Source organism: Myotis lucifugus, unplaced genomic scaffold, assembly GCF_000147115.1.
Source record: "Myotis lucifugus unplaced genomic scaffold, Myoluc2.0 scaffold_634, whole genome shotgun sequence".
NCBI lineage: Eukaryota > Metazoa > Chordata > Mammalia > Chiroptera > Vespertilionidae > Myotis > Myotis lucifugus.
The window spans coordinates 1-23,196 of NW_005871682.1; the positions used below are offsets into that span (position 1 = coordinate 1).

The following is a 23,196-nucleotide window of genomic DNA, read 5'->3' on the forward strand; positions in this document are numbered from 1 at the left end:
GCTATGCTCGTATTTCTGTCACATTCTAACGGTTAGCTCATAGTCAATATTGTCCTGATGGCATCTGCCCGTTTCATAGTGTCCACCTCCAAATCTCCTCAATCATCACCCACTATCGGGGCATGCGACTTCATACGCAACTGAATTGGTTCTCACGGCAAGGTTCCCATTCTCTTTCTGACCTCCTGAGTCTCCACTATAAATAGATGAGACTTGTCCTCTATATCAACTCATCCCACATGGTCTCTCCCATTCTACCATCCTAACTTCCACCTCTCATCAGGTTTCTCTCAGTCATACTGGACACCTCTTTCCAATTCCTCTGGCTTTGAAACTGGCCAGTAAGGCACTCACACTTCCCCACAGCTAGTGAAAGGATGAGTGGAAGGGTCCTCATTCCTTCTACTAGATTATAACCCTCTGGTAGAAAACAATCTTAGTGACCAGTATTTCCCCCAGAATACTAAGCATATTGTATAACATTTGATAAGGTTAATGGATGCTTAATTTATCTTGATTGCAGATCCAGTCTCCCAGCCCCAGCTGCCCCACCCCACCGCTGTTCCTGCCCTCAGATCCTCCACTTGCCTGGCTCCTGGCAAAGACCTGGGTCCGAAGTTCAGATTTCCATCTACATGAGCTCCAATATCATTTGCTGAACACTCACTTACTGGCTGAGGTCTTTGCTGTGGCCACCATGAGGTGCCTCCCAGGACTGCACCCTGTCTTCAAGGTACATCCTCTACCCTCCATGTCCCATCTCTCTCACTTCCCAGAGAAAGGAAACACAAACCAATTCTCCCAGATTTATAAAGCCTAATCCATCTGGTTGGGAACATATTAACAGGGTTTCTTCTAATTGAGCAAGTGTCCATGATATTGTAACAAAAAAATCTTTATAGGAATTTGTGAATGGAGAAGAGGAGATAGTAGTGTCAGTATTTTGAGCCTGTGTCTTTATTTCTAATGTTTAAATTATCTTTATTTTGAGACTGTCATAGATTTTCATGCAGTTATTTTTAAAAATGCAGAGATGCCAGCTATTGTATTAAGTCAAGTTACTTAGCATATATTTGGCATTTACTGTAAGACAGCTCTGATATTCTCCAGCAGAGTCTGGTGTACAGTAAAAATATAATTTGATTTTCAAAAAGTATTGCTCTATGTTCAGAAAGTTAGCATTTAGCTGGGAAGACAAATGGTACACATAAAAAATAACTAGATAACAGTATCTAGAAATAAACTTTGAAATCAAGAGAGAAAGCAATAAACACTATATTTTGGGTGGAGAATGTTCCACCACAATTTGGGAATCACTAAATAGAACATTTCAGGAATAAAAGAGTAGCCCAAGAGGTTATTTAACCTGCCAATGAGAGGTGTGTGGCATGGTAGTTAGACCAATGGAAAGGAAAATGCAAAAAGACCTTGTGATGAGAGGAAATAGTAGTTGCAGCATGCCTGGGTGCAAGATTGGAGGGAAAGCTCAGAGGTCTGAGCTGCTGCAACAACTAGGAGCCAACTAGGTAGATACTATTTAACTGATCTAGAAATATTGTTTTATAAAACAGTTAGCCTAGAATCTATTGCTATCCAGAAGACAGCAAAAATAGTCTTGTGGTTGCTTAAAAATGGTTTTGAAATCTTGATGACACTTCACGTATAGTAGCAGGAGGGAAAATCATACAGGTTTAAAATCAGGATCAATTGTCAGAAACAATACAATCAAAAAAATCCAGTTTGAGGTGAATGATGAGATGCTCAGTTTTAGGTACATGGAGTTTGAAGTGGTAGCAAGATATGTGAGTACATACTAGGTAGAATATCTGAATTGTGCTTCTTCCAGGAGACACACATTCATCCCCAAACCTGTCCATTAGAAGCAATGACCCCTTAGGGTTGTAGAGTAACATAGACATGGTAGAGACTAACAGAATTCCTTTATCTTGGATTTGATTGACATTATGATGCCTTTGCATCACCATCTTCTGTGTATCTTAGTGGTTGAACCATTTTTTACACTTCAAAATCCCCCTTTCACAGCCCCCTCTACACCTGTCTCCCTCGCCATAACAACTGCATCCCATGGTAAACAGCTGAGTTGTTACCAAGTCACTCAGCAGGGCTAAGCCTTCCCACTTCACAAAGGTTACCTGCACAGGCTCTGCATTCAGACTGCTGGTGTAAGAATCTTAAATTCTAGCCTCAGTTCTTCCCAGATGTGAGCTCAGTGTTCTCATTTCTGCATGGGGATAATAAGAGCTCCATCATGAAGTTCATGTGGGATAACAGAACAAGGGGATAAATGCTGCGAAAATAGTAGTTCTTGCTATTTTGATTACTTCTTTGTATTCTGGTATCTTCTGTCCTCATGTAGACTTTGGGTTTTCTATGACACTCAGCATATTTTTGAATCTTTCTGAAGTTTCAGAACAGTGTGAGTTGCCTTGATATGTTGGTCCCAATGATATCAGTTGGGTCCTTCCCTCTCTGCAGCATCACCAACTTACAAAAATAACAATATTGCATGAATCCTCCATCTCAGGATGTAAACAAAATTGTTTGAGACAAAAGGAAATGCATATGAGGATCAAATGGTTTTTTATAATGACCAAGGGAAAGCAGGATAAACTAAAAATGCCTAATTGGTGGTGGGAAGAGGTTTGACAACAGCCCCCTGGCTGATAAAGAATATAGATCAATATGGTTATTTAATTCTGAAAGTACCTTACACACCCTATCCCTAACCCCAAAATTTAAAAAATGCAAGAGTAAAACAACTAGAGATTGAAGGAACAGATTTGAAAATTAGTAGAAAGGCCAGTTTAAACTGTAAGGGTATGAATGATAAAAAAAAATTATTTTTAAAAATCCAAAGTTAAAGGGCTGATTCCCAAAGGACATCTATACTCAAGGTGGAAATAATAAAGGCAATGATAACAGCTACTGTTCAAGGATGTCTGTGTGCTAGGTAATGTACTGAACACTCATATTATACACATAAGCATCACCATAGCACCTGTGATGAGACCCTATTGTCATCCTCTGTAAAGAGATAAAGAGATGGACGCCTAGAGGTTTATTATCTTGGTCAAATATCAAAGTAAGTGGTGAAGTGTATATTAAAATCCCCCAGAAACCAAGATGGCGGCATAGGTAAACACCGGAGATTGCTGCCTCGCACAACCACTTCAAAATACAAACTAAAAAGATGGAACCGGACATCATCCCAGAAACCACAGGAAAGGCTGGCTGAGTGGGAAATTCTACAACTAGAAGGGAAAGAGAAAAAGCATTCCGAGACTCAGAAGGAGATGTGGTGCAGAAGTAAAATACAGAGGTTCCAAGGCGCATGCGGAGAGGGTTGGGCGGCTGAGGACACCAATTGTCTTTTTTCAATCGGGAGGGGAGTTCTCAAGCTCCGGAGCTCCAGTACTGGGGCTAGTCTCTGGGGACCCCAGACTCATACTGGAGAAAACTGGGCTGTCTGGCATTCGGTCGGAAACTCGAGGGCAGCTTTTCTCTTGGGGGGGTGCTTGCAGTGATTGCTGGGGACCACTGAGAAACAGGGCCTTTTGAGGGCAGCACTGAGAGCAACCCATAACTGCTCGCCTCCACCTGTTGATCCCTGGGTGGAGCCACGAAGGCTTTGCATATGAAGGCCTGGCCCTTTGCAATCTGATAATTACCTACAACTGCAGCTGGCCCAAGGCCCCAGGGCAACTTGCATTGTGTCACAGCTGGCTCCTGCTGGATAGCCTCAGGCAGAGGCTAGATTAGCAACTCCTTAGAGATCCAAGAGCCAGTGTGCCTGGTGGTGAGAGTGGGACCATCCAGAATGCAGCTCCTCAGATTCATAAAGGACACACTCAGGGGGCAGACTCATTGAGCACCAAAGCCCCATTGAAGCAAGTCTTGCCCCGGAGGGGTGTCTCCAGCACAGAAGTTCTCCCACTGCAGACACAGCTGATTCTCACAGCCCTTTGGCCTGGGGGTCAATCCCTCCCAGTGTTATCTACAACAATCAAGGCTTAACTACAACAAGAATGTGCACAAAGCCCACAAGGGGGTTCACCAAGAGTGTCTAACTCAGGTAATTGAGGAGGCTGAGCCACTGGGCCCTATAGGACACCCAGTACAGAAAGCCACTCTATCGACACAGCGAAGAATAAAAAAATGTGGAGACAAAGAAACAGGACACAAATGACAGAAATGGAGGAAAGCAAACTACTGGATATAGAGTTCAAAACCACATTTTTAAGGTTTTTCAAGAATTTTCTAGAAACCGCCAATAAACTTAATGAGACGCACAAGAAATCTAACGAGACCCTCAAGGTTGTGATAAAGGACCAACTAGAAATTAATCATACACTGACTGAAATAAAGAATATTATACAGACTCCCAACAGCAGACTAGAGCATCGCAAGAATCAAGTCAAAGATTTGAAATACGAAGAAGCAAAAAACACCCAACCGGAAAACAAAATTAAAAAAGAATCCAAAAATAAGAAGATAGTGTAAGGAGCCTCTGGGACAGCTTCAAGCATACCAACATCCAAATTATAGGGGTGCCAGACGAAGAGACAGAGCAAGATATTGAAAACCTATTGGAAGAAATAATGACAGAGAGTTTCCCCTTCCTGGTGAAAGAAATAGACTTACAGGTCCAGGAAGCACAGAGAACCCCAAACAAAAGGAATCCAAAGAGGACCACACCAAGACACATCATAATTAAAATGCCAAGAGCAAAAGACAAAGAGAGAATCCTAAAAGCAGCAAGAGAAAGAAAGTCAGTTACCTACAAGGGAGTACCCATACGACTGTCAGCTGATTTCTCAACAGAAACTTTGCAGGCCAGAAGGGAGTGGCAAGAAATATTCAAAGTGATGAACAGCAAGAACCTACAACCAAGATTACTTTATCCAGCAAAGCTATCATTCAGAATTGAAGGTCAGATAAAGAGCTTCACAGATAAGAAAAAGCTAAAGGAGTTCATCACCACCAAACCACTATTATATGAAGTGCTGAAAGGTATCCTTTAAGAAGAGGAAGAAGAAAATGGTAAAGATACAAACTATGAACAACAAATACACATCTATCAACAAGTCAATCTAAAAATCAAGTGAATAAATAATCTGATGAACAGAATAAACTGGTGATTATAATAGAATCAGAGGCATAGAAAGGGAGTGGACTGATTATTCTTGGGGGGGGGGAAAGGGGTCTGGGGGATACAGGAAGAGACTGAACAAAAATCATGAACCTATGGATGAGGACAGTGGGGGGGTGAGGACGGGGGGGAGGGTGGGAAACAGGTGGAGGGGAGCTATGGGGGGAAAAAGAGGAACAACTGTAATAATCTGAACAATAAAAATTTAAGTAAAAAATAAATTAAAAAAAAATCCCTGTCAGTCTGACTCCAAAGCTCAACTCACAGGGCAATAGGAGAATATGAGACTAAGAGAACACAAAGGCAAAAGCAGACCATCCTGCAAGAGCACTAGCAGGTAGGAAAGTGTCAAGATGAAAGAAAGTCACCATTCTGAGTGCAACTCTTTAAATAAGAAGAACCCAAGTATTCCCTCCATAAACCACCCCCTCCAACCTTCTCCATCCAGCTCCTGATACCACACACATGCTACACCATGGACATCAACACCAGAGCACGGAACCAACTCATCTCAGATGGAGGTGTGTTTGATAAGGTAAGGAGGTGGAGTGTGGTGACACCTAATCATCCAGTTCTGCATGACCTCCTGTCACTTTCAAGATTCCAGGGCCCCCTGTGTGAAGGTCCTGACCCTTAAGCCCAGGAGCCTTGTCCCTTTATTCCAATGTCTTTGAATCTGAAAGACAGATTTATATACGATGCCATGTTCTCCAGCTCTGTTTCTCCCCATAAGACCTCTCATATCTATTGGCACAGGTAGTGAGCACAGGTGGAGGAGGCCATGTGCAGTTGATTCGTCGGGGTGTGATTCAGCTGACCTACCGCTCCCTCTGTCCTCCTGAAGATCTGGCTGACCGGGGCCTGTTGGGAATCCCAAGTGCCTTCTATGCCCATGATGCTTTACGACTCTGGGAGATCATTGCTCGGTGGGTGAGAGTGGGAGGTGCCCAATAAAAGGGGCATTGGGGACAGTGAAAATGGAGCTTTTGCCTGAGGTCAGCATGGGACAAAAGGAACATGAAACAATAAGGTCCAGACAGGAGAAGCAGAGGACTCAATCCTGAGAATGATGAGGAAGAATGAGGAGAAAGTGGGTGGGGTCTGAAAATGGGGAGACTGAAAGAGAGTAAGCAGGCAGAATTGTGTGGGTGCGTAAAACCAAAAGATCTGGTGCAATTGGGGATTTTGTTACAAAGAGTGACTATCAACCATGTGCATGGAATTCTTAAAACTAATGATCCACATGTTCTTCCTTTCTACACTAGTGTGTAGAAAGAACTAGGGGATGTCCCAAAGGGCAAGTCTTGTAAGATCTGTCCCCAGATACAGTGAGAGTCAGATGCATAGAGACCACAGAAAAGGAGTAGAGGTCAGAGGCTACAGCCTTGTACTCTCAAGGAGCTCAGCTCCCTTCTCCTCTGGGCAGGTACGTGGAAGGGATCATCCACCTCTTCTACGACGGGGATGATGTCGTGAGAGGGGACCCTGAGCTGCAGGCCTGGTGTCGGGAGATCACTGAGGTGGGGCTGTGCCAGGTGAGATCCCTCCCCAGAGAAGAGAACTCCTTAGACACTCTGTTGAGAACCCCTTCTCAGTCTTGCCCATCTTGTGACATGACCCCAACCCCTCATCATGCCCAACCCTCCACACATGAAACATCTGAATCCCATTCCCATCTCCTAAGATTCAGGAAAATTCTACAAACCCAAGGATTGTCCTCCTCAGAGACCCTCATGCTTTTACATAGATGCCCCTCACCTGCCAATGGGAATTATAAGGCCAGAACCACAGCCAGTAAGAAATCTGCCCAGGCCCTGCCAGGATCTCTCCTAATCATTGTCTATTTTCTTACTTAAAGATAGAAATGGGAAGATTATTCCCTCCAAAGACCATGACAGCCCATCCTAGCTTTCCCTCCCTTTTTCTCCTTCCTTCTATTGACCAGCATACAGAGAGGATCCAGACATCACACACACCTGCCATAGTGCCAGGTCATTTCTAGATGTAGTCTCAATACTGTATATGTTTTGACTTAAACCCTAACTCAGTGTCATGATCCTTGGGACTCATGTTCCTTAGGCAAAAGTGACCTCCTCACTGGTGAACTACCTTCAGGTCCCCTACCCCATTTTTTATCCATAATGAAGATATAGCCTTTCTTGAGCTCTACCCAGATTAATATTCTTCTCTCTAGTACACATAAGCAGCTGGGACTGTTTTGAATCATCCTTTAGCTCCTTGCCCCTTCACACTTCACACCAATACCTTGAATCCCATCTACCCCCTCCATGCAATAACTTTAGCCAATAGCTTAGAGCTATTACCTATAACTGCGCCCTGAGGATGCAAACATCAGTAAACCACACGCCTACCATAGAGTGGAGCCTTACCTCAAAGTATCTAGGGCTGTACCTTTCCCATTCACCAACGGCACCTCAACAGCCCTTCAAGACCAAAATCTCTGTAGTATGTCCCAGTTCTGGCCATCAGGCTCCACGTGCTCCAAAAGTCCCTCTCATTATCTTTCATGCTTAGCCCCATGAAATATACACATCAGAGCACTTGTAAAACATATTTGTCTTTGGGATTAACCACTTGTACTCACATTGTTCTCCTTCATCTTCATGGTTCTCTTTGTACCATCATTCTCTCATCACCCTCATTAAAGGCAGTGTGTTAAGATTTTCTCTTCCCAGAACTATTTGTTGAGAAAGCCATTTAATCTCTTTGACTTTTAATATCCTTTCTCTGAAGTGAATATAACTCTTGTCCCAAATGAAATACTGAATGTAAAAAGTAGACACATGTGTAAAGCAATCAATGTAAAATGATTGTGATCCTATGCCCCACTCGAAAAACTTACCTCCCCCAATCTGGTCAGCAAGTGTAATAGGTGAGCAGGTCCTTAAACTCCCTGAGCAGCATCTCAACTGTAAATTGAGTGGAATTGGACAGTGGATTTGATGGTGTTCCAGCTCCAACATGAGTCTATGACTTCTCTTTTTTTCTGCATTATAGCCCAGATACCTGAAACTACTTTATGGGAAAGGGAGAGAAACTTTGGTATTCTTTTGTTTTTGTTGCTAATCCTCACTGGAGGATATGTTTCCATGGACTTTTAGAGAAAGGGGAAGGGAGGGGGAGAGAGTCAGAAAGAGAAATATCCCTGTGAGAGAGACACACCAATTGGTTGACTCCCACAAGTACCCTGACCTGGGCAGGGATCAAGCCTGCAACATAGGTACATGCCCTTGAACGGATTGAACCCAGGACTATTTGGTCCATGGACCCATGCTCTGTCCACTGAAACAAACCAGCTAGCACAACCTTTTGACTTTTGGGAAGAGTAGGAATTTTATTAAAATAAAACAAATATGGAGAAAAGTTAACATTATAAATCATTGGCCTACAACTTGAACTTTTAGTAAGGTGACATACCTGTATAATTAGCACAAAGAACAAAAAACATTACCCGTTGCCCAGAAAGCCCCTTGTATGCTATTCCAGTCCTTGCCCATTAAAAATTAACCACTTCATACTGTGTAGGTTACTTTTACCTGTTTGAACTTTGCACAAATGAAAATACAAACATGCACTCACTAATGTCTCAAAATATGTTTGAAATTTACCCATGCTTCTGTGAATGGAGCATGTAGTTCATTGTTCTCATTGTATATTATTCTATTTTGTGAATATCATGGACTTTATTTTTTCCTTTCTGCCATTGATGGGCATGTGGGTTGTTTCCATTTTGAGGCTATTAATGTTATTGCTGCTACGAACATTGTTGTGTGTACAATTCTGTTGGGTGTGTATCCAGAAGTGAAATTGATGGTCATAGGATATGTGTATGTTCAGTTTTAGTGGTTTCTGACAGTTTTCCAATGTGCTTGTAAACATTTACTCGCCCTCCACAGAGTATGACGTATAGTCAGTATCTTCTCAAATATTTGAAAAAATATTTTGGTCACATTGTGAATATGTTGTATTTTCACATTTGAGTTTAAGTTGTGTTCTCCCAGAAACTAGTAGAACCGAGGAACTTGTCCTAGGTTTAGTAGCCACAGGGATATCCTCCTTTGTGCGGAGCCTGTTCCTCTTTTGTACCATTTTATTTTGGGTTGTCTACCTCTCTCCTATTGCTTTTAACCCCTTTTTGAACACTGGATATTTGACCAACCAGTCTCTCAGCCCTGCCCACTCCCCACCTTATAAACATACCTACAATGGACTGAGGGGTTTATATGGACCATCTTCATGGACCATATCCTTTATAAGGTAACTATCATTATCTCTACTCTCAGAGTAAACTAAATAGCAGCCCAGAGAAGCAAAGCAGTCAGTCCAAGGTAATGCAGTTAGTCAGCAGCAAAGCAAGGACAGGTTCCTTGACTAAATTATTAACTACCCCACCTTTTACATCTCATATCTCCTTTTCCTGCCTTACGTATTTACTTATCACTATCTAACAAACTCTGTGTAATTTTACTTAGTTATGCTGTTTATTACCATTCTTCACTACACAGATTCTCTTTTGCCCATACAGATTCCCAATGCCTACATAGTGTCTGGTACATACTAGTTCATTACTTTTTGAATGAATGAACATTAACAAGTTCTAATTTGTGGATATGTCAAGATATTAGCATTTATTTCCTTATCTCCTTTGAAACTGCACTTTCTAAGCTTTGTTCTTTTCTCTAGGTTTCCCTGTCTCCTTCCAGTCTCGGGCTCAGCTCTGTCATTTCCTTACCATGTGCATCTTCACATGCTCTGCCCAGCATGCAGCAGTCAACACGGGCCAGGTATGGACAGCTGAAAGCCTGGTCTCTGAAAGAAAGCTTCTGGGCTAGGGGACACTTGTTGGAGAGAGCTGGGGTCTAGGGTCCTGAATCAGAGTTTCTGAGTGACTCCAGATTCTTCCTCCCCCAGTTCGACTGGTTTGCTTGGGTCCCTAATGCCCCATGCTCAATGCGGATGCCCCCACCCACCACCAAGGAAGATGTCACAATGGACACAGTGATGGGCTCACTGCCTAATGTCTGGCAAAGCTGTCTTCAAATGTCCGTCACATGGCTCCTTGGCCGGCCCCAGCGAGACATGGTGAGAGGGGACCTCTGGAACTCTGAGGGGACTGGGCTGACAAGGAGACATTAGGGTGAAGGACTGGAGTTTGGGTCCCTTTTTCTTAGAACTAGAAGATGATTGATCCTTTCTTTCTGCTCCAGGTACCACTGGGGCATCACCAAGAAGAGTATTTCTCAGGTCCTGAGCCCAAGGCTGTTTTAAGGCAGTTTCAGGCTGATCTGGACAACCTGGAAAAGGAAATCGTGGCCCGGAATGAGCAGCTAGACCTTCCCTATGAATACCTGAAGCCCAGCCTCATAGAGAACAGTATCACTATTTGAACCTAAATCATTCACCCTTTAAATACTTGAGGCCACCACCACCATAGTTAATATTTTCCACCTGATTTTTACTGTTTCCATGGGTCTGAGTTGCTATGGTTCTATTTTCTCCTCTTGAGTTCCCTACCTAAATATCTCACCTGCATGAGGCAATGTTCTTACTTCCAGTTCCCTAATACTACCAGCCGTGGGCAAACTACGGCCCGCGGGCCAGATCCGGCCCGTTTGAAATGAAAAAAACTAAAAAAAAAAAGACCGTACCCTTTTATGTAATGATGTTTACTTTGAATTTATATTAGTTCACACAAACACTCCATCCATGCTTTTGTTCCGGCCCTCCAGTCCAGTTTAAGAACCCATTGTGGCCCTCGAGTTAAAAAGTTTGCCCACCCCTGTTAGGCTAATAGGATGATCTTTACCTTGAAACCAACTTCCTCAGAAATCAAATATCTACTCATATAACATTTTCTTTCCCCTGGAAAGTTTGCCTTCTCCATTTGTCATAAAAATCATTATATAATGAAATTATATTATCATTGACATAAGTGATTTAAAATTTTGTCTTTATGGTGTAACTAATTTTTTTTTAATACAGTGGGAGTTAGAAGTTAATTCCTTTTTCTTTCTGCTCTGGATAATCAGTTATCACAGCACTGTTCATTGAAAAGCCCATCGTCCCCAATAATCTATAATGCTGACTAAATCGTTTGTATCTATGAATGAGTCTAATTCTTAGTTGTCCAGTAATTAATTATACCACATTCACATAACTACTACAGCTTTATTCTTAATGTACCCTGCCATTTTATGACATTCATTCAATTGATTCTTTAGAGGTGCTTTGACTTTGCTTGGGCTTCTAGCCTTCCATAACAATATGAGGATCAGTTTCTCTTGTCCCAAAAATAAAACCTCTTATGATTTTTATTGGAATTGTTTTGCATCTACATAATTTTTAAAATCTTAAGCCAATTTTAAATTTTTGAAAAATATACACCGAGTTATCGATAATCATTGTGAATTGAATTTGCTTATTTTGTTCACATATTTCATATCTATGTTCATGAGTAAGATTGTGGTATAATTATCTCTTGACCTGTCCTTGTCATTTTTTTATTTAAAAGGCTGTCATTTCCCCAAAGAGTAAGTAGGGTAATGGTCCTCATTCAGTGTTATTTGGGGAAAATTTTACCTAAGGTTGGAATTACCTTTTCCTGGAGTGTTTTATAGGATTTCATCTGTTGACATTATCTAGGTCTAGTGGCTTTTTTCATGGGAAGATTTACACATACATACTAAGCCCTAGCTGGTTTGGCTCAGTGGATAGAGTGTCGGCCTACGGACTGAAGGACTCCAGGTTCAATTCCCATCAAGGGCACATCTGCAAGTTGTAAGCTCCATCCCCAGTAGGAGGCCTTCGGGAGGCAGCTGATCAATGATTCTCTCATCCTAGATGTTTCTATCTCTCTCTACCTCTCCATTCCTCTCTGAAATCAGTGGAAATATATATATATATATGAAAGTTGGGAGAACACAGCGATAATAGAGTAATTAACGGAGAGATATCTGCCAAGATCCATCTCAGCACCTTTCAAAACAGCACAGCCTCACTCTGGTTGGTTTGGCTAAGTGGGAAGAGCATTGGCCTGTGAACTGAAGGGTTGCAGGTTTGATTCCCAGTCAAGAGCACGTACCTTGGTCGCACATTTGATCCCCCCAGAGGCAACCAATTGATATGGCTCTCTCATGTTGAAGTTTCTCTCTCTCTCTCTCTCTCTCTCTCTCTCTCTCTCTCTCTCTCTCTCTCCCTTCTCTCCCTTCTCCCCCTAATGGCAAAAATATCCTCAGAGGAGGATTTTAAAAAGAACCACACATGCAAAAAGAAAAGGCATAGCCTCTGTAGAGCCAAGTATTGCATAGTCCATATCATGTTCTCCAATATTGTCCACAGAAAATCCTACAGGAGCAGATTGATGTTAGAAAATTTCCTGGGGGCCAAGAGACTGAATGAAGGAGGAGGCTGAAAACTCCAGTATTACATCAAGAGTTTATTAAGGGAACTTACATATGAGGCACATCTTAAGTGGCAGCAAGACAACATGGGTCTCCTCTATGCTTGTGCCTTTGCTAAAGAATTTGGCAGATGCTAAAAAATTACATAGAACAGGGCAAGATGGACAAGGGCCTGGAGTGTGACTCATCTGGGATGAGTGAAAATGCCTCATCATGCTTGCCCAGGGCAGCGGGGAAGGGCAATGGCCTGCTCCAGGAAGCAGCACACGGTGGAGTATAGACAATCTCTGAGGAGATGTACTGCAGGAAGCAATCCCTATTCTGGCCAGATCTAGTTCAAGTGTCCCACAGAGGCCACATCATAGAACAGCCTCTCCTCCACAGCAGAGAGGCATCTTCCTTTTTATTTTTATTTTTTATTTTAAAAGTACGCTGATTAAAGCTGGGACTGTGAAACAAGGAAGGGCTTAGGGTAGAAGAAGCAACAGGAGAGTCTAGGCAGGGCTGCTTTGGTCCTCTAGAAATGTTGTAGGGAAGAAATGGGAGTAGGCGGGGCTGCTTTAAGTCACAGGGAAGTCAGAGAAAAGGGGCCTTGGAGACAGGGTCAGAGGGTTAACCCGAGATGAGCTGCTGCTGTCCAGGGCTCCCCTGGTTGCAAGTCTTGTGGGGACCCTTAGAACTTAGGAGAAAAAGCACACCTGAGAAAGAAGGGGAAGAAAGGCGTGGGTGTGGACATGCTCCCCGGAGGGAGCGCGCCCAGAAATGCTTAACATAAATTATTTTCTCAGTGTGGGAGGTAAAGACAAACAAGTCTAACTCTGACTTGGTACTTTCTTCTGTGTTCATGAAAGATAACATTAGATATGCAATACGGAGCCCAGGCTGCTGAGGCTCAGTAGGCTGTTAGGTCAAACCAGGCACCAGAAGATCATGGGTTTGATTCCTGGTCATGGGAATGCCTAGGTTAGAGGTTTGATTCCAGGTCTGGGTGCATAAAGGAGGCAACTGATCGATGTCTCCCTCTCTCTCTCTCTCTCTCTCTCTCTCTCTCTCTCTCTCTCCTTTCCTCCCTCTCTTAAATCAATAAAAATTTTAATGCAATACTGAGTGATTATATGAAGACCTCAACAATTGAACCATTCCCCTTTTTATACTTACAGCATGAGCTTTTTAAAGTCATTGAATGATAAATATGAACTATATCAAGCACAAAAAAGTATAATCACTTTATATAAATCTCACAAGAGAAATCTCTCATTACTGTCATATCTTCTTATAGTACACTGAATGACTCTTATTTTTTCAATTTAAAAGATTTGAGGAGCCGGACAAAGACAAATACTGCATGGTATCACTTATACATGTGGAATCTTAAAAAAAAAATTTTTTAAGTCGAACTCCTAGAAACAGAGAATGGAATGGTAGTTGTCAGGGGCTGGGAGTTGGGACACATGAGGAAAGATTGATAAAAGGGCATATATTTTCAGTTATAAAGTAAATAAGATCTGAGGATCTCATAACATGTTTACTATAGTTGATAATACTGCATTGCATAATTAAAATTTGCTAAGAAAGTAGAACTCAAGTGTTTGCATCAAAAAAATAAAAGGTAACTATGGGAGGTGATGTGTGTATTAACTTGATTATGGGAATTTGATATATTTGTGAACATATATCATCAAATCATCATGGTATACACTTTAAATATATTATAATTTTATTTGTCAATTATACCACAATAAAGCTGAAAAAAATTGGAGGCCAAAGTACTTTTATGGAGTTGGCCACTTCCCTATATACCCTATTGTGCACAACATGTTCACCATTCTCTTTCACTGGCTTACTAAATATGGCATACTAGCAATTTATTCTGCATGCCAAAACAACCCATGTCCATTGTAGAAAATGTAGGTAACCTGGATTAACATAAAAGAAGAAAAAAATAATATAAAAATTATCCAAAATTCTACCACCTAGAGGTGTTACCTTTATGTACATTTCCTTTCTGTGTAACCAGGGAGGAGGCCTACAGTGCTTATTACTCCTTCGAAAGGAATTTACCCTTGTATAGCCCCTGTGGCTACTGCTGTCTTACTTTATGCCATGCAACCCCATTCCACAAGTCACTGAGATTAGACCAAGGATGATGAGCACCCTACTTGTACTAGTCAGGGTTTGGTTGGAAAAACAGACATCACCCTGGGTTTTACAAGCAAAATAAAGGGAATTGGTTACACAGGAAATGGAAAAGCTCAGAAGCCAAATACAGGTGGTGAGGCCACTGAGACGTTAGCAACCACTCTCATCAAAAGACACTGAAAAGACAAACCCAGACTAGAAGAAAGTATTTATAAAGCATGTAGCATCTAATTAAAAATTTGTCATCAGCCCTGACCGGTTTGGCTCAGTGGACAGAGCGTCGGCCTGTGGACTGAGGGGTCCCGGGTTCGATTCCGGCCAAGGGCATGTACCTTGGTTGCGGGCACATCCCCAGTAGGGGGGTATGCAGGAGGCAGCTGATCAACGTTTCTCTCTCATTGATGTTTCTAACTCTCTATTCGTCTCCCTTCCTCTTTGTAAAAAAAATCAATAAAATATATTTTAAAAAATAAAATAAATAAAATAAAAATTTGTATTCAGAATGTAAAAAGAACTTTTACAAGTCTATAATAAGAAGATAAACAGCCCAATAAAACAAAATAGACCAAATGTTTTAAGAGACACATTACCAAAGAAAATATATGAATGGCAAATAAGCCCCTGAAAAGATGTTCAACATCATCAGTCACCAGGGATATGCAAATTAAAATTAGGATGTCTAAAACTTAAAAGACTGTCAATACCAAATGTTGGTGAGGATGGAGAGAAACTGGAACATTGAGGATCAGAAAGTAAAATGGTACAACTACTTTGGAAAACAGTTTGACAGTTTCTTATAAAGTTAAAGGTTTAATTACCATATGACTCAGCAATTCCCCTTCTAAGTGTTTATCCAAGAGAAATAAAAATATCTTTCCACACAAAAACTTGATGATAGTCCAGCTGGCATGGCTATGGTTGAGCATGGACCTATGAACCAGGAGGTCACAGTTCCTTTCCTGGTCTAGACACATACCCAGGTTGCAGGCTCGATCCCAGGAGGGGGAGTGCAGGAGGCAGCCAATCAATGATTCTCTTTCATCATTAATGTTTCTATCTCTCTCTCCCTCTCCCTTCTTCTCTGAAATCAATAAAAAAGTATTTGAAAATATTTTTTAGAATTAAAAGAAAAATGTGATGATATATGTTTATAGAAATAATGAATTATGTTCAAAGAAGCATTTTTCATAAAGCCAAAAACTGGAAACAATCCAACTGTTTATCAATAGGTAAGCAAATAAACAAATTGTGGTATTTCTAGACAACGAAATATTACTAGGCCAAAAAAAGGAGTGGACTAGAGATGAATACACTTCTCCCTATACTTTCCACTAAGTACAGTTAAAATTCATGGACATTATACATAAAGCAAATATAAGAAGACTCTAAAGGGTAGAGATAAGAAGACAGACCAGCTAGGAACCTTGGGACCTCAGGAATGACATGACAGTGAGTTCCTTGTGTTTTCTTTTTTGCCCCATATATCTGGGTCTGGATGCTGGAGAAGCCGCCAACCTAAAAACATCAATGGGCACAAACAAATAAAAATCCCCAAATCGCTCTGGCCAAAGGAAGAGGAAAGGGGCCAACTAGCAAGACAGAAAACTTTTAGATATATAATCATCTAACCCAGCCAAAATCACAGAAAGAACCACAGCCCTATCATCCCCTCCCCATCAGCAAATGCTGAATGGGATTCTAGACTTCCACTCTTACCTGGCTGTAACAAGGCACCTCTCCCATTCCCCTCCTGGTGGGAGAGGAGGGGGATATCAAGAAGATTGGGTGTTTATCTTCCTTTTGTTAAGTTGTATGAGTTCCCTGTAAATGTTGGAGATTAAACCCTTATCAGTGATAACATTTGCAAATATGTTCTCCCATGCAGTGGGCTTTCTTGTTGTTTTGTGGATGGTTTCTTTTTACTGTGCAAAAGCTTTTTATTTTGATGTAGTCCCATTTGTTTATTTTCTCTTCAGTTTCCATTGCCCTAGGAGCAGTATCAGTGAAGAAATTGCTTCGGCATATGTCTGAGATTTCGCTGCCTGTGGATTCCTCTAGTATTTTTATGGTTTCCCGTCTTATGTTTAAGTCCTTTATCCATTTTGAGGTTTTTTTTGTGTATGGTGTAAGTCGGTGGTCTAGTTTCATTTTTTTGCATGTATCTGCCCAATTTTCCCAACACCATTGATTGAAGAGATTGTCTTGACTCCATTGTATGTTCATGCCTCCTTTGTCAAATATTAATTGAGCATAGTGGTTTGGGTCGATTTCTGGGTTCTCTATTCTATTCCATTGATCTATATGTCTGTTCTTGTGCCAGTACCAGGCTGTTTTGAGAATAGTGGCTTTGACAACCCAATCAAAAAATGGGCAATGGATCTAAATAGATACTTTTTGAAAGAAGACTGAAGGAAGGCCAAGAGACATGAAAACATGCTCAAAGTCACTAATCATCCAAGAGATGTAAATCAAAACAACAATGAGTTAGCACCTCACACCTGTCAGAATGGCTATCATCAACAAATCAACAAACTACAAGTGCTGGAGAGGATGTGGAGAAAAAGGAACCCTTCTGCACTGCTGGTGGGAATGCAGACTGGTACAGCCACTATGGAGAAGTTTCCTCAAAAAACTAAAAATGGAACTCCCATTTGACCCAGTGATCCCACTTCTAGGAATATATCCCAAGAAACTAGAAACACCAATCAGAAAGGATATATGCACCCCTATGTTCATAGCAGCACAATTCACCATAGCTAAGATTTGGAAACAGCCTAAGTGCCCATCAGCAGATGAATGGATTAGAAAACTGTGGTACATCTACACAATGGAATACTATGCTGCGCTAAAAAAGAAGGAATTCTTACCATTTGCAACAGCATGGATGGAACTGGAGAGCATTATGCTAAGTGAAATAAGCCAGGCAGTGAAAGAAAAATACATGATCTCATGCATTTATGGATAATAAAGAACATTATAACCGAATGAACAAAAAGATAGAAACAGAGGCAGAGAAGCATTGAACAGACTGTCAAATTACAGCAGGAAGGCTGGGAAGTGTTGTGGGGGAGGGGGTAAGAGGTCAACTGAAGGACTTGTATGCATGCATATAAGCATAACAAATGTACACAAGACACTGGGAGGAGGGGTAGGGTGAGGGCATGTGAGGGGGGGGGGTAGGGGAGGCTGGGGGAAGGTCAATGGGGGGAAAAAGGAGACATATGTACTACTATTTGTAATACTTTAAACAATAAAATAAATAAAGTAAAAGGCTAATATGTAAATTGTCTGCTCAGGAGTTTGACCAGGAGAGCAGGAGTTTGATCGCTCACTATGATGTGCGCTGACCAACATCAGAGCAATTCATTTCATGATTAGAGGTTGGGTGCTACAAGGATATGCTTTATAATCTCATATTACTCTTCTAGGATTGGCTAGTCAAGAATAGGAAATAAAACATGTCTGGATTTGGTGAGGCTGAAGGAGGTGTGGGTTTGTGGACATGCACTTCCTCTGCTCCCTGAACTCCGAATGAAACAGAAGAATGGACAGAAGTCAATGAACTACAACAGAAACCTCTGCCAACAATGCAGCTAAAAGACAAAAAGTCAAGGCATCACAGGCTTAACAACCGTGATCACTGAATAAAAATCGGGATTTAAGAGTCAACAGGCCATAAAGAAGCTTTAGGAGAAAGTTCAGTAGAAAACTAAGGCCAGAAGCCAACAGCCAGAGGGTCGAATAGAGAATGGGTGGTTATGATATGAATCAGTGGGTGCTCATGACACTTTCTGGGATCATCCACCTGCATCTTGGGTGCAGTTTGGGGACATTACTTCACCTCTTTGAACTTGAATGTCTTCATTTATTTTAAGTGGTACAGCAATAGCTACCTCATTAAGTTTTTTCAAGGATTAAATGAAAGGTGTTTTATATTTTTGTCCTATCAAGAAAGTACACTTGCCTTAACTGGTTTGGCTCAGTAGATAGAGCATCAGCCTGCAGACTGAAGGGTCCCAGGTTCGATTCCAGTCAAGGGCATGTACCTTGGTTGTGGGCACATCCCCAGTAGGGGGTGTGCAGGAGGCAGCTGATCGATATTTCTCTCTCATCGATGTTTCTAACTCTCTATCCCTCTCCCTTCCTCTCTGTAAAAAATCAATAAAATATATTTTTTTAAAAAGAAAATAAACTTATCCATTTTTCCTTTGAGAGTGTTGGTGGCACTTATATCATACTAGTGGCCCAGTGCATGAATTCATGCACATTGAAAGGAAATTATTCAGAAGAAATATTTTAATATCGCTATTTGCCCTTTCTCTATAATAGAAGTGTCTACCAAATTCATGATTGATAATAATGACAGGTAGAACACGTGTACAATTGGCACCAGCGAGAGTTTTATATGTATTGTGCATGCTCGAGTCAACTTAGCCATATATATATATAAAGCCATATATATATATATATATATATATATATATATATATATGCATAATCTTGCTTAATTAGACTTGCTTTCTGATTTAGCTAAACTTTTTTCTGCCCAGTTAAGCACCCCAACTTCTCTTTCAGGTAATTGTCAGCAACACAGCAGTAAATATCAACATGAAGCAGATTATTATGGTGGATCATGCAAGGAGAACAAAGAGTGGAATTTTTAACTGCAGCAGTGTTTGACTATATTCTGTGCAGTGAGAAAACCTGAAGTCATTTTTAAGGTCCACCATTTCTTACTTTTCTTCAGTCAGGTCAAGTTTCTAAGCTTTCTAAATCTCCATTTTCCAGCTAATAAAAAGAAAATACGATTCCACCAAGTCTACTATCTAACTACTCCAGCACTTCTGTGAGAATCAAAGAGATCAGGCACAGAAAAATGCTTCAAAGACACTTGGTTAAAGTGTAAAATGTTTGCACCTGGCTATAAAGCCAGTTGTGTTCCTAGGATGAAGAAACTCCAAGGAGGCTAGTCACTAGAAAGAGGAAGCCAGGCATTGCTAAGTGATGTCATTACCCGGAGCCCACAGCCACCGTTTCCGGGCTGGGCTGACTGTGGGCTGCATTTTCTGCTATGGGGTCTCAGCATCATCAGCTGCAATTTGGTGGGTTGTTGCTCCGGGGTGGTGGCGGGGCCTGTGTCCCACTTGGCGAAAGCTGAGTGTTGCTTTGTGGTTGTCAGGTCCATGGTGCTGTTTCTCTGTAAATGGCCAGTGTGCATCATGGCTGCTCCTGCATTGAGCGTCTGCCCCCTGGCGGTCAGTGTTTGTCATAGCTACCTGTCAACAGACAATTAGCATATTACCCTTTTATATATATAGATAATTGAGAGAATCAATCTCTACTTCCTTCTGCATACAACTGCTGGGTAAGAGATGATGGCAAAGAATTGACCCTGTTAATGGTCTCCCAAACTCTCTGCCTTTACTTTATGTTCCTCAAACAATAAATGATCAAATGATTTGAGTTCTTCTATGAAATAAAATGTGAAGAACTTTTGCTTTCCAATAATATTTGAAATAGAAATGGTGAGAAGGGGGGGGCATTGTGAGAGTGACTTGAAATAAAAAGAGAGAGAGAGAGAGAGACCTGAGCAACATGCCCTGTGTGTGTGAGAGAGAGAGAGAGATGGGGGGGGGGGGGTAAGGAATACTGCCACAATAAAGATAGGAGAGGGAAATCCTGTTGTCAGGAATAGCCATAAGACATTCAACAATATAAATGCCTTACAGTAAGTGTCACCCTCCCGGCTTTATTAGGTGTTGACATAATCCTTCACTCCATTATGCCAACATTTAGAAAACTTGTGTTTTTTGACTGCATGAGCAACAACATTCTGGGAGGGAAAGCTTCTAAGTCTGGGTCATCAGGGCAGAGCAGAGACCAGTACCAGTAGGCAAGTAATGAGTTAGGTTGAGAAAATAATGAGGGAAAGATATTAGAACAAGAGCTAATGAATCGATGAGGGGAGTAAGATTAAAAAAAAACACTCATGGACACAGACAACAATATGGTGATTACCACAGGGAATGCTGGGGACGGGGAGAGGCAGGTGGAAGAGACTAAACGGGGGATAAATGGTGATGAAAGGAGACTAAATTTTGGACGGTGAATGCACAATGCAATGGGAAGATGATGTATTACAGAATTGTACATTGGAAACCTATATAATTTTATTGACCAATGTAACCCCAATAAATTCCATACAAATGAGCTCATGAAAATAATTGTAAATAGAGCTTGGCACTATAAGCAGAGACTCCTTACCCCAAATCAGGTAATCTTTGCCCCCTCTGTAGCCTCAGTGGGCTCCATTCTCATTTGGAATTTAACCTTGCCTGTCCAAGATGGAAAGAGAAATCTGAGAGGTCAGTGCAGCAGTTCTGCCTCAGCGCTCAGACTGTGAATTCCTGCCTTGATCTCTCACACTTCTCGTGGCATTCTAGCCCCTCCTTTCACTATAACATCAACATAATCTCCTTATATTCATCTTGCCTGAGATTCATTTATTATTTACAGTTGTAGGAATTTTTTGTGATTTTTATCATTCACAACATTATGTTCATATATCCTGCTGACTCAAAAGATTTGCAGTGAAAAGAAACAATCAATCCCCAGCCAACTCCCAAACACAAGATCAATGTTATTTATGGCTCATACGTTGAAATTGTTTCTGAAGTCACTTGTATTTCATCTGTATGTCTCATTTTCTCTCTCTTTTCATTTCTTGCCATGTTTATGCTGATGAAACAAAATTGTTTGTCTCCCCAAATGCATATTGCTGGTTACTTTCTGATGGTTTAACATGTTTCTTTACCCCTGTACTTCCCACATGCTGGTAGTTATAGCTATAGATTGGATGAGAAACACTAACAGTTTTATATTTCAAAGTGGCTTCTGAGTTGGTGCAAAATATTTCTACCAGAGGCACATAAGCATTGGCAATATAGCTTTTTGTGCATTTACTAGTAGCCACAGAACCAATTCTTAGATGTATTATTTTATTAGGGGTTGTAAACTGTTGGTATTCTAACTCCATCATTCCTGTATCATTTATTAGTTGGAATATACATAAGAATTAAAACACTGCCTAAAGATATCTGGATTAGAAGTTGGCAAGAATGTGGAATTGGAATTGCTTTAAGGTCAGTCTCTTGCTGAGTCTGCAAGTATAAAGTGTAAGGGACATACTGAAGATCAGGCATAGAGGTCTGGGGGAGTGAAGTAGCTGTGGTTCCAGGCTGAGTCCTTTTTCTGATGGAGGCGTGTTAGCAGTTCAGTGGTCACAGTACTCATGCAGAATGAAGACCCACCAGACCATGAGATAATAGGATTGCTGCTATAATATTTGGTAGATCCATGGAAAGGTGTGGGTTATGCTCTATCAAAACTCATGGGTTCACCATCTTAATGTGTACAGAACTTTCTTCTGGTCACATCGATTACTTCCTTTTTCTATGTATTTCCTCTTCATTACACTTAAAGCAACTTTAACTGTGAAAACCACACCTTGGTTAGGAACTCGGGTTTTATTTTATATTCATTATGAAGCTTTAGACAGGGTTAAGCAGCTAAAACACCTCATTCTATTGGGATTGGTGATCTGCAATGGACCCTGAGTGCCCCTAGGTCTTCCTGATGGGTATGTCAGAAATGCAAAGCCCTTACTACTCATTACTATTTCTCAAGATTGTTTCAGCAGAGGGGAACCATGGAAATGAGGTAATATCCTATAGACAAGGAATGGACATGGATTTGCTTACCACAAGAGTGGCAAGTTACCCTAACTCACCGTCCTCTCCTATAATGCAGCCCACTGTGTGCGCTGCCACTCACCCAGACCCACCTGCATCACACTTGTAAGTGGTAGGGCATGAGGAACTGATGTGCATATGAACTGTGGCTACTGCTTTGCTCTAACTAATAATATCCCCTTTGTTACTGAACTAGAAGTTATGTGTCTTCTGCTACCAATCCTCAAATAGCAAGTAGTCAAACCTTACTGGTTTTTAAGTTGGGTAAAGTCCCAGACCCTTCAGTGTTCTTGAAAATTACATCCAACCTATTGGCAAAATATTTTTGAATTATAGCTTTCTATGCTGGTGGAGATGCAGAGAAAAGGGCACTCTGGTACCATGCTACAGCCTTCTGGGAAGCAATTTGACAATAATATACATTGGTGTACACTTATTGGCACATATTTGATTTTATACATCAAATATGTGCGGACTTACATGTCAAGCATACCTCAAAATTATGGTATAAAAGGGATAGCCAATATACAATATATACAAACATTTTAGTGTGAAATCTCATTTCTGGGAATCTATCCTATAAATATGAGGTTCCATAAGGGTATATATACAACAGTGTTCATTAAAGCACTCATCCCAATTAATACTGAGAACCATCAAGAGGATAATCCTTCAAGCTCAAGAAGAGAGCAGTTAGATCTCCATCTATTGATCT

At 41.2% G+C, this 23,196-nt stretch overlaps 1 protein-coding gene across 1 annotated transcript; it reads left to right on the forward strand.

Moving 5' to 3' along the window:
* The first annotated feature begins 499 nt into the window (after nucleotides 1–499).
* On the forward strand, nucleotides 500–10,578 carry LOC102428552 (arachidonate 12-lipoxygenase, 12S-type-like). The gene is given in 7 exon segments (XM_014447283.1): nucleotides 500–733; nucleotides 5,619–5,705; nucleotides 5,927–6,096; nucleotides 6,597–6,700; nucleotides 9,857–9,975; nucleotides 10,103–10,273; nucleotides 10,399–10,578. Coding segments are annotated over 7 exon segments (1,065 nt in total).
* The last annotated feature ends 12,618 nt before the right edge of the window (nucleotides 10,579–23,196 follow it).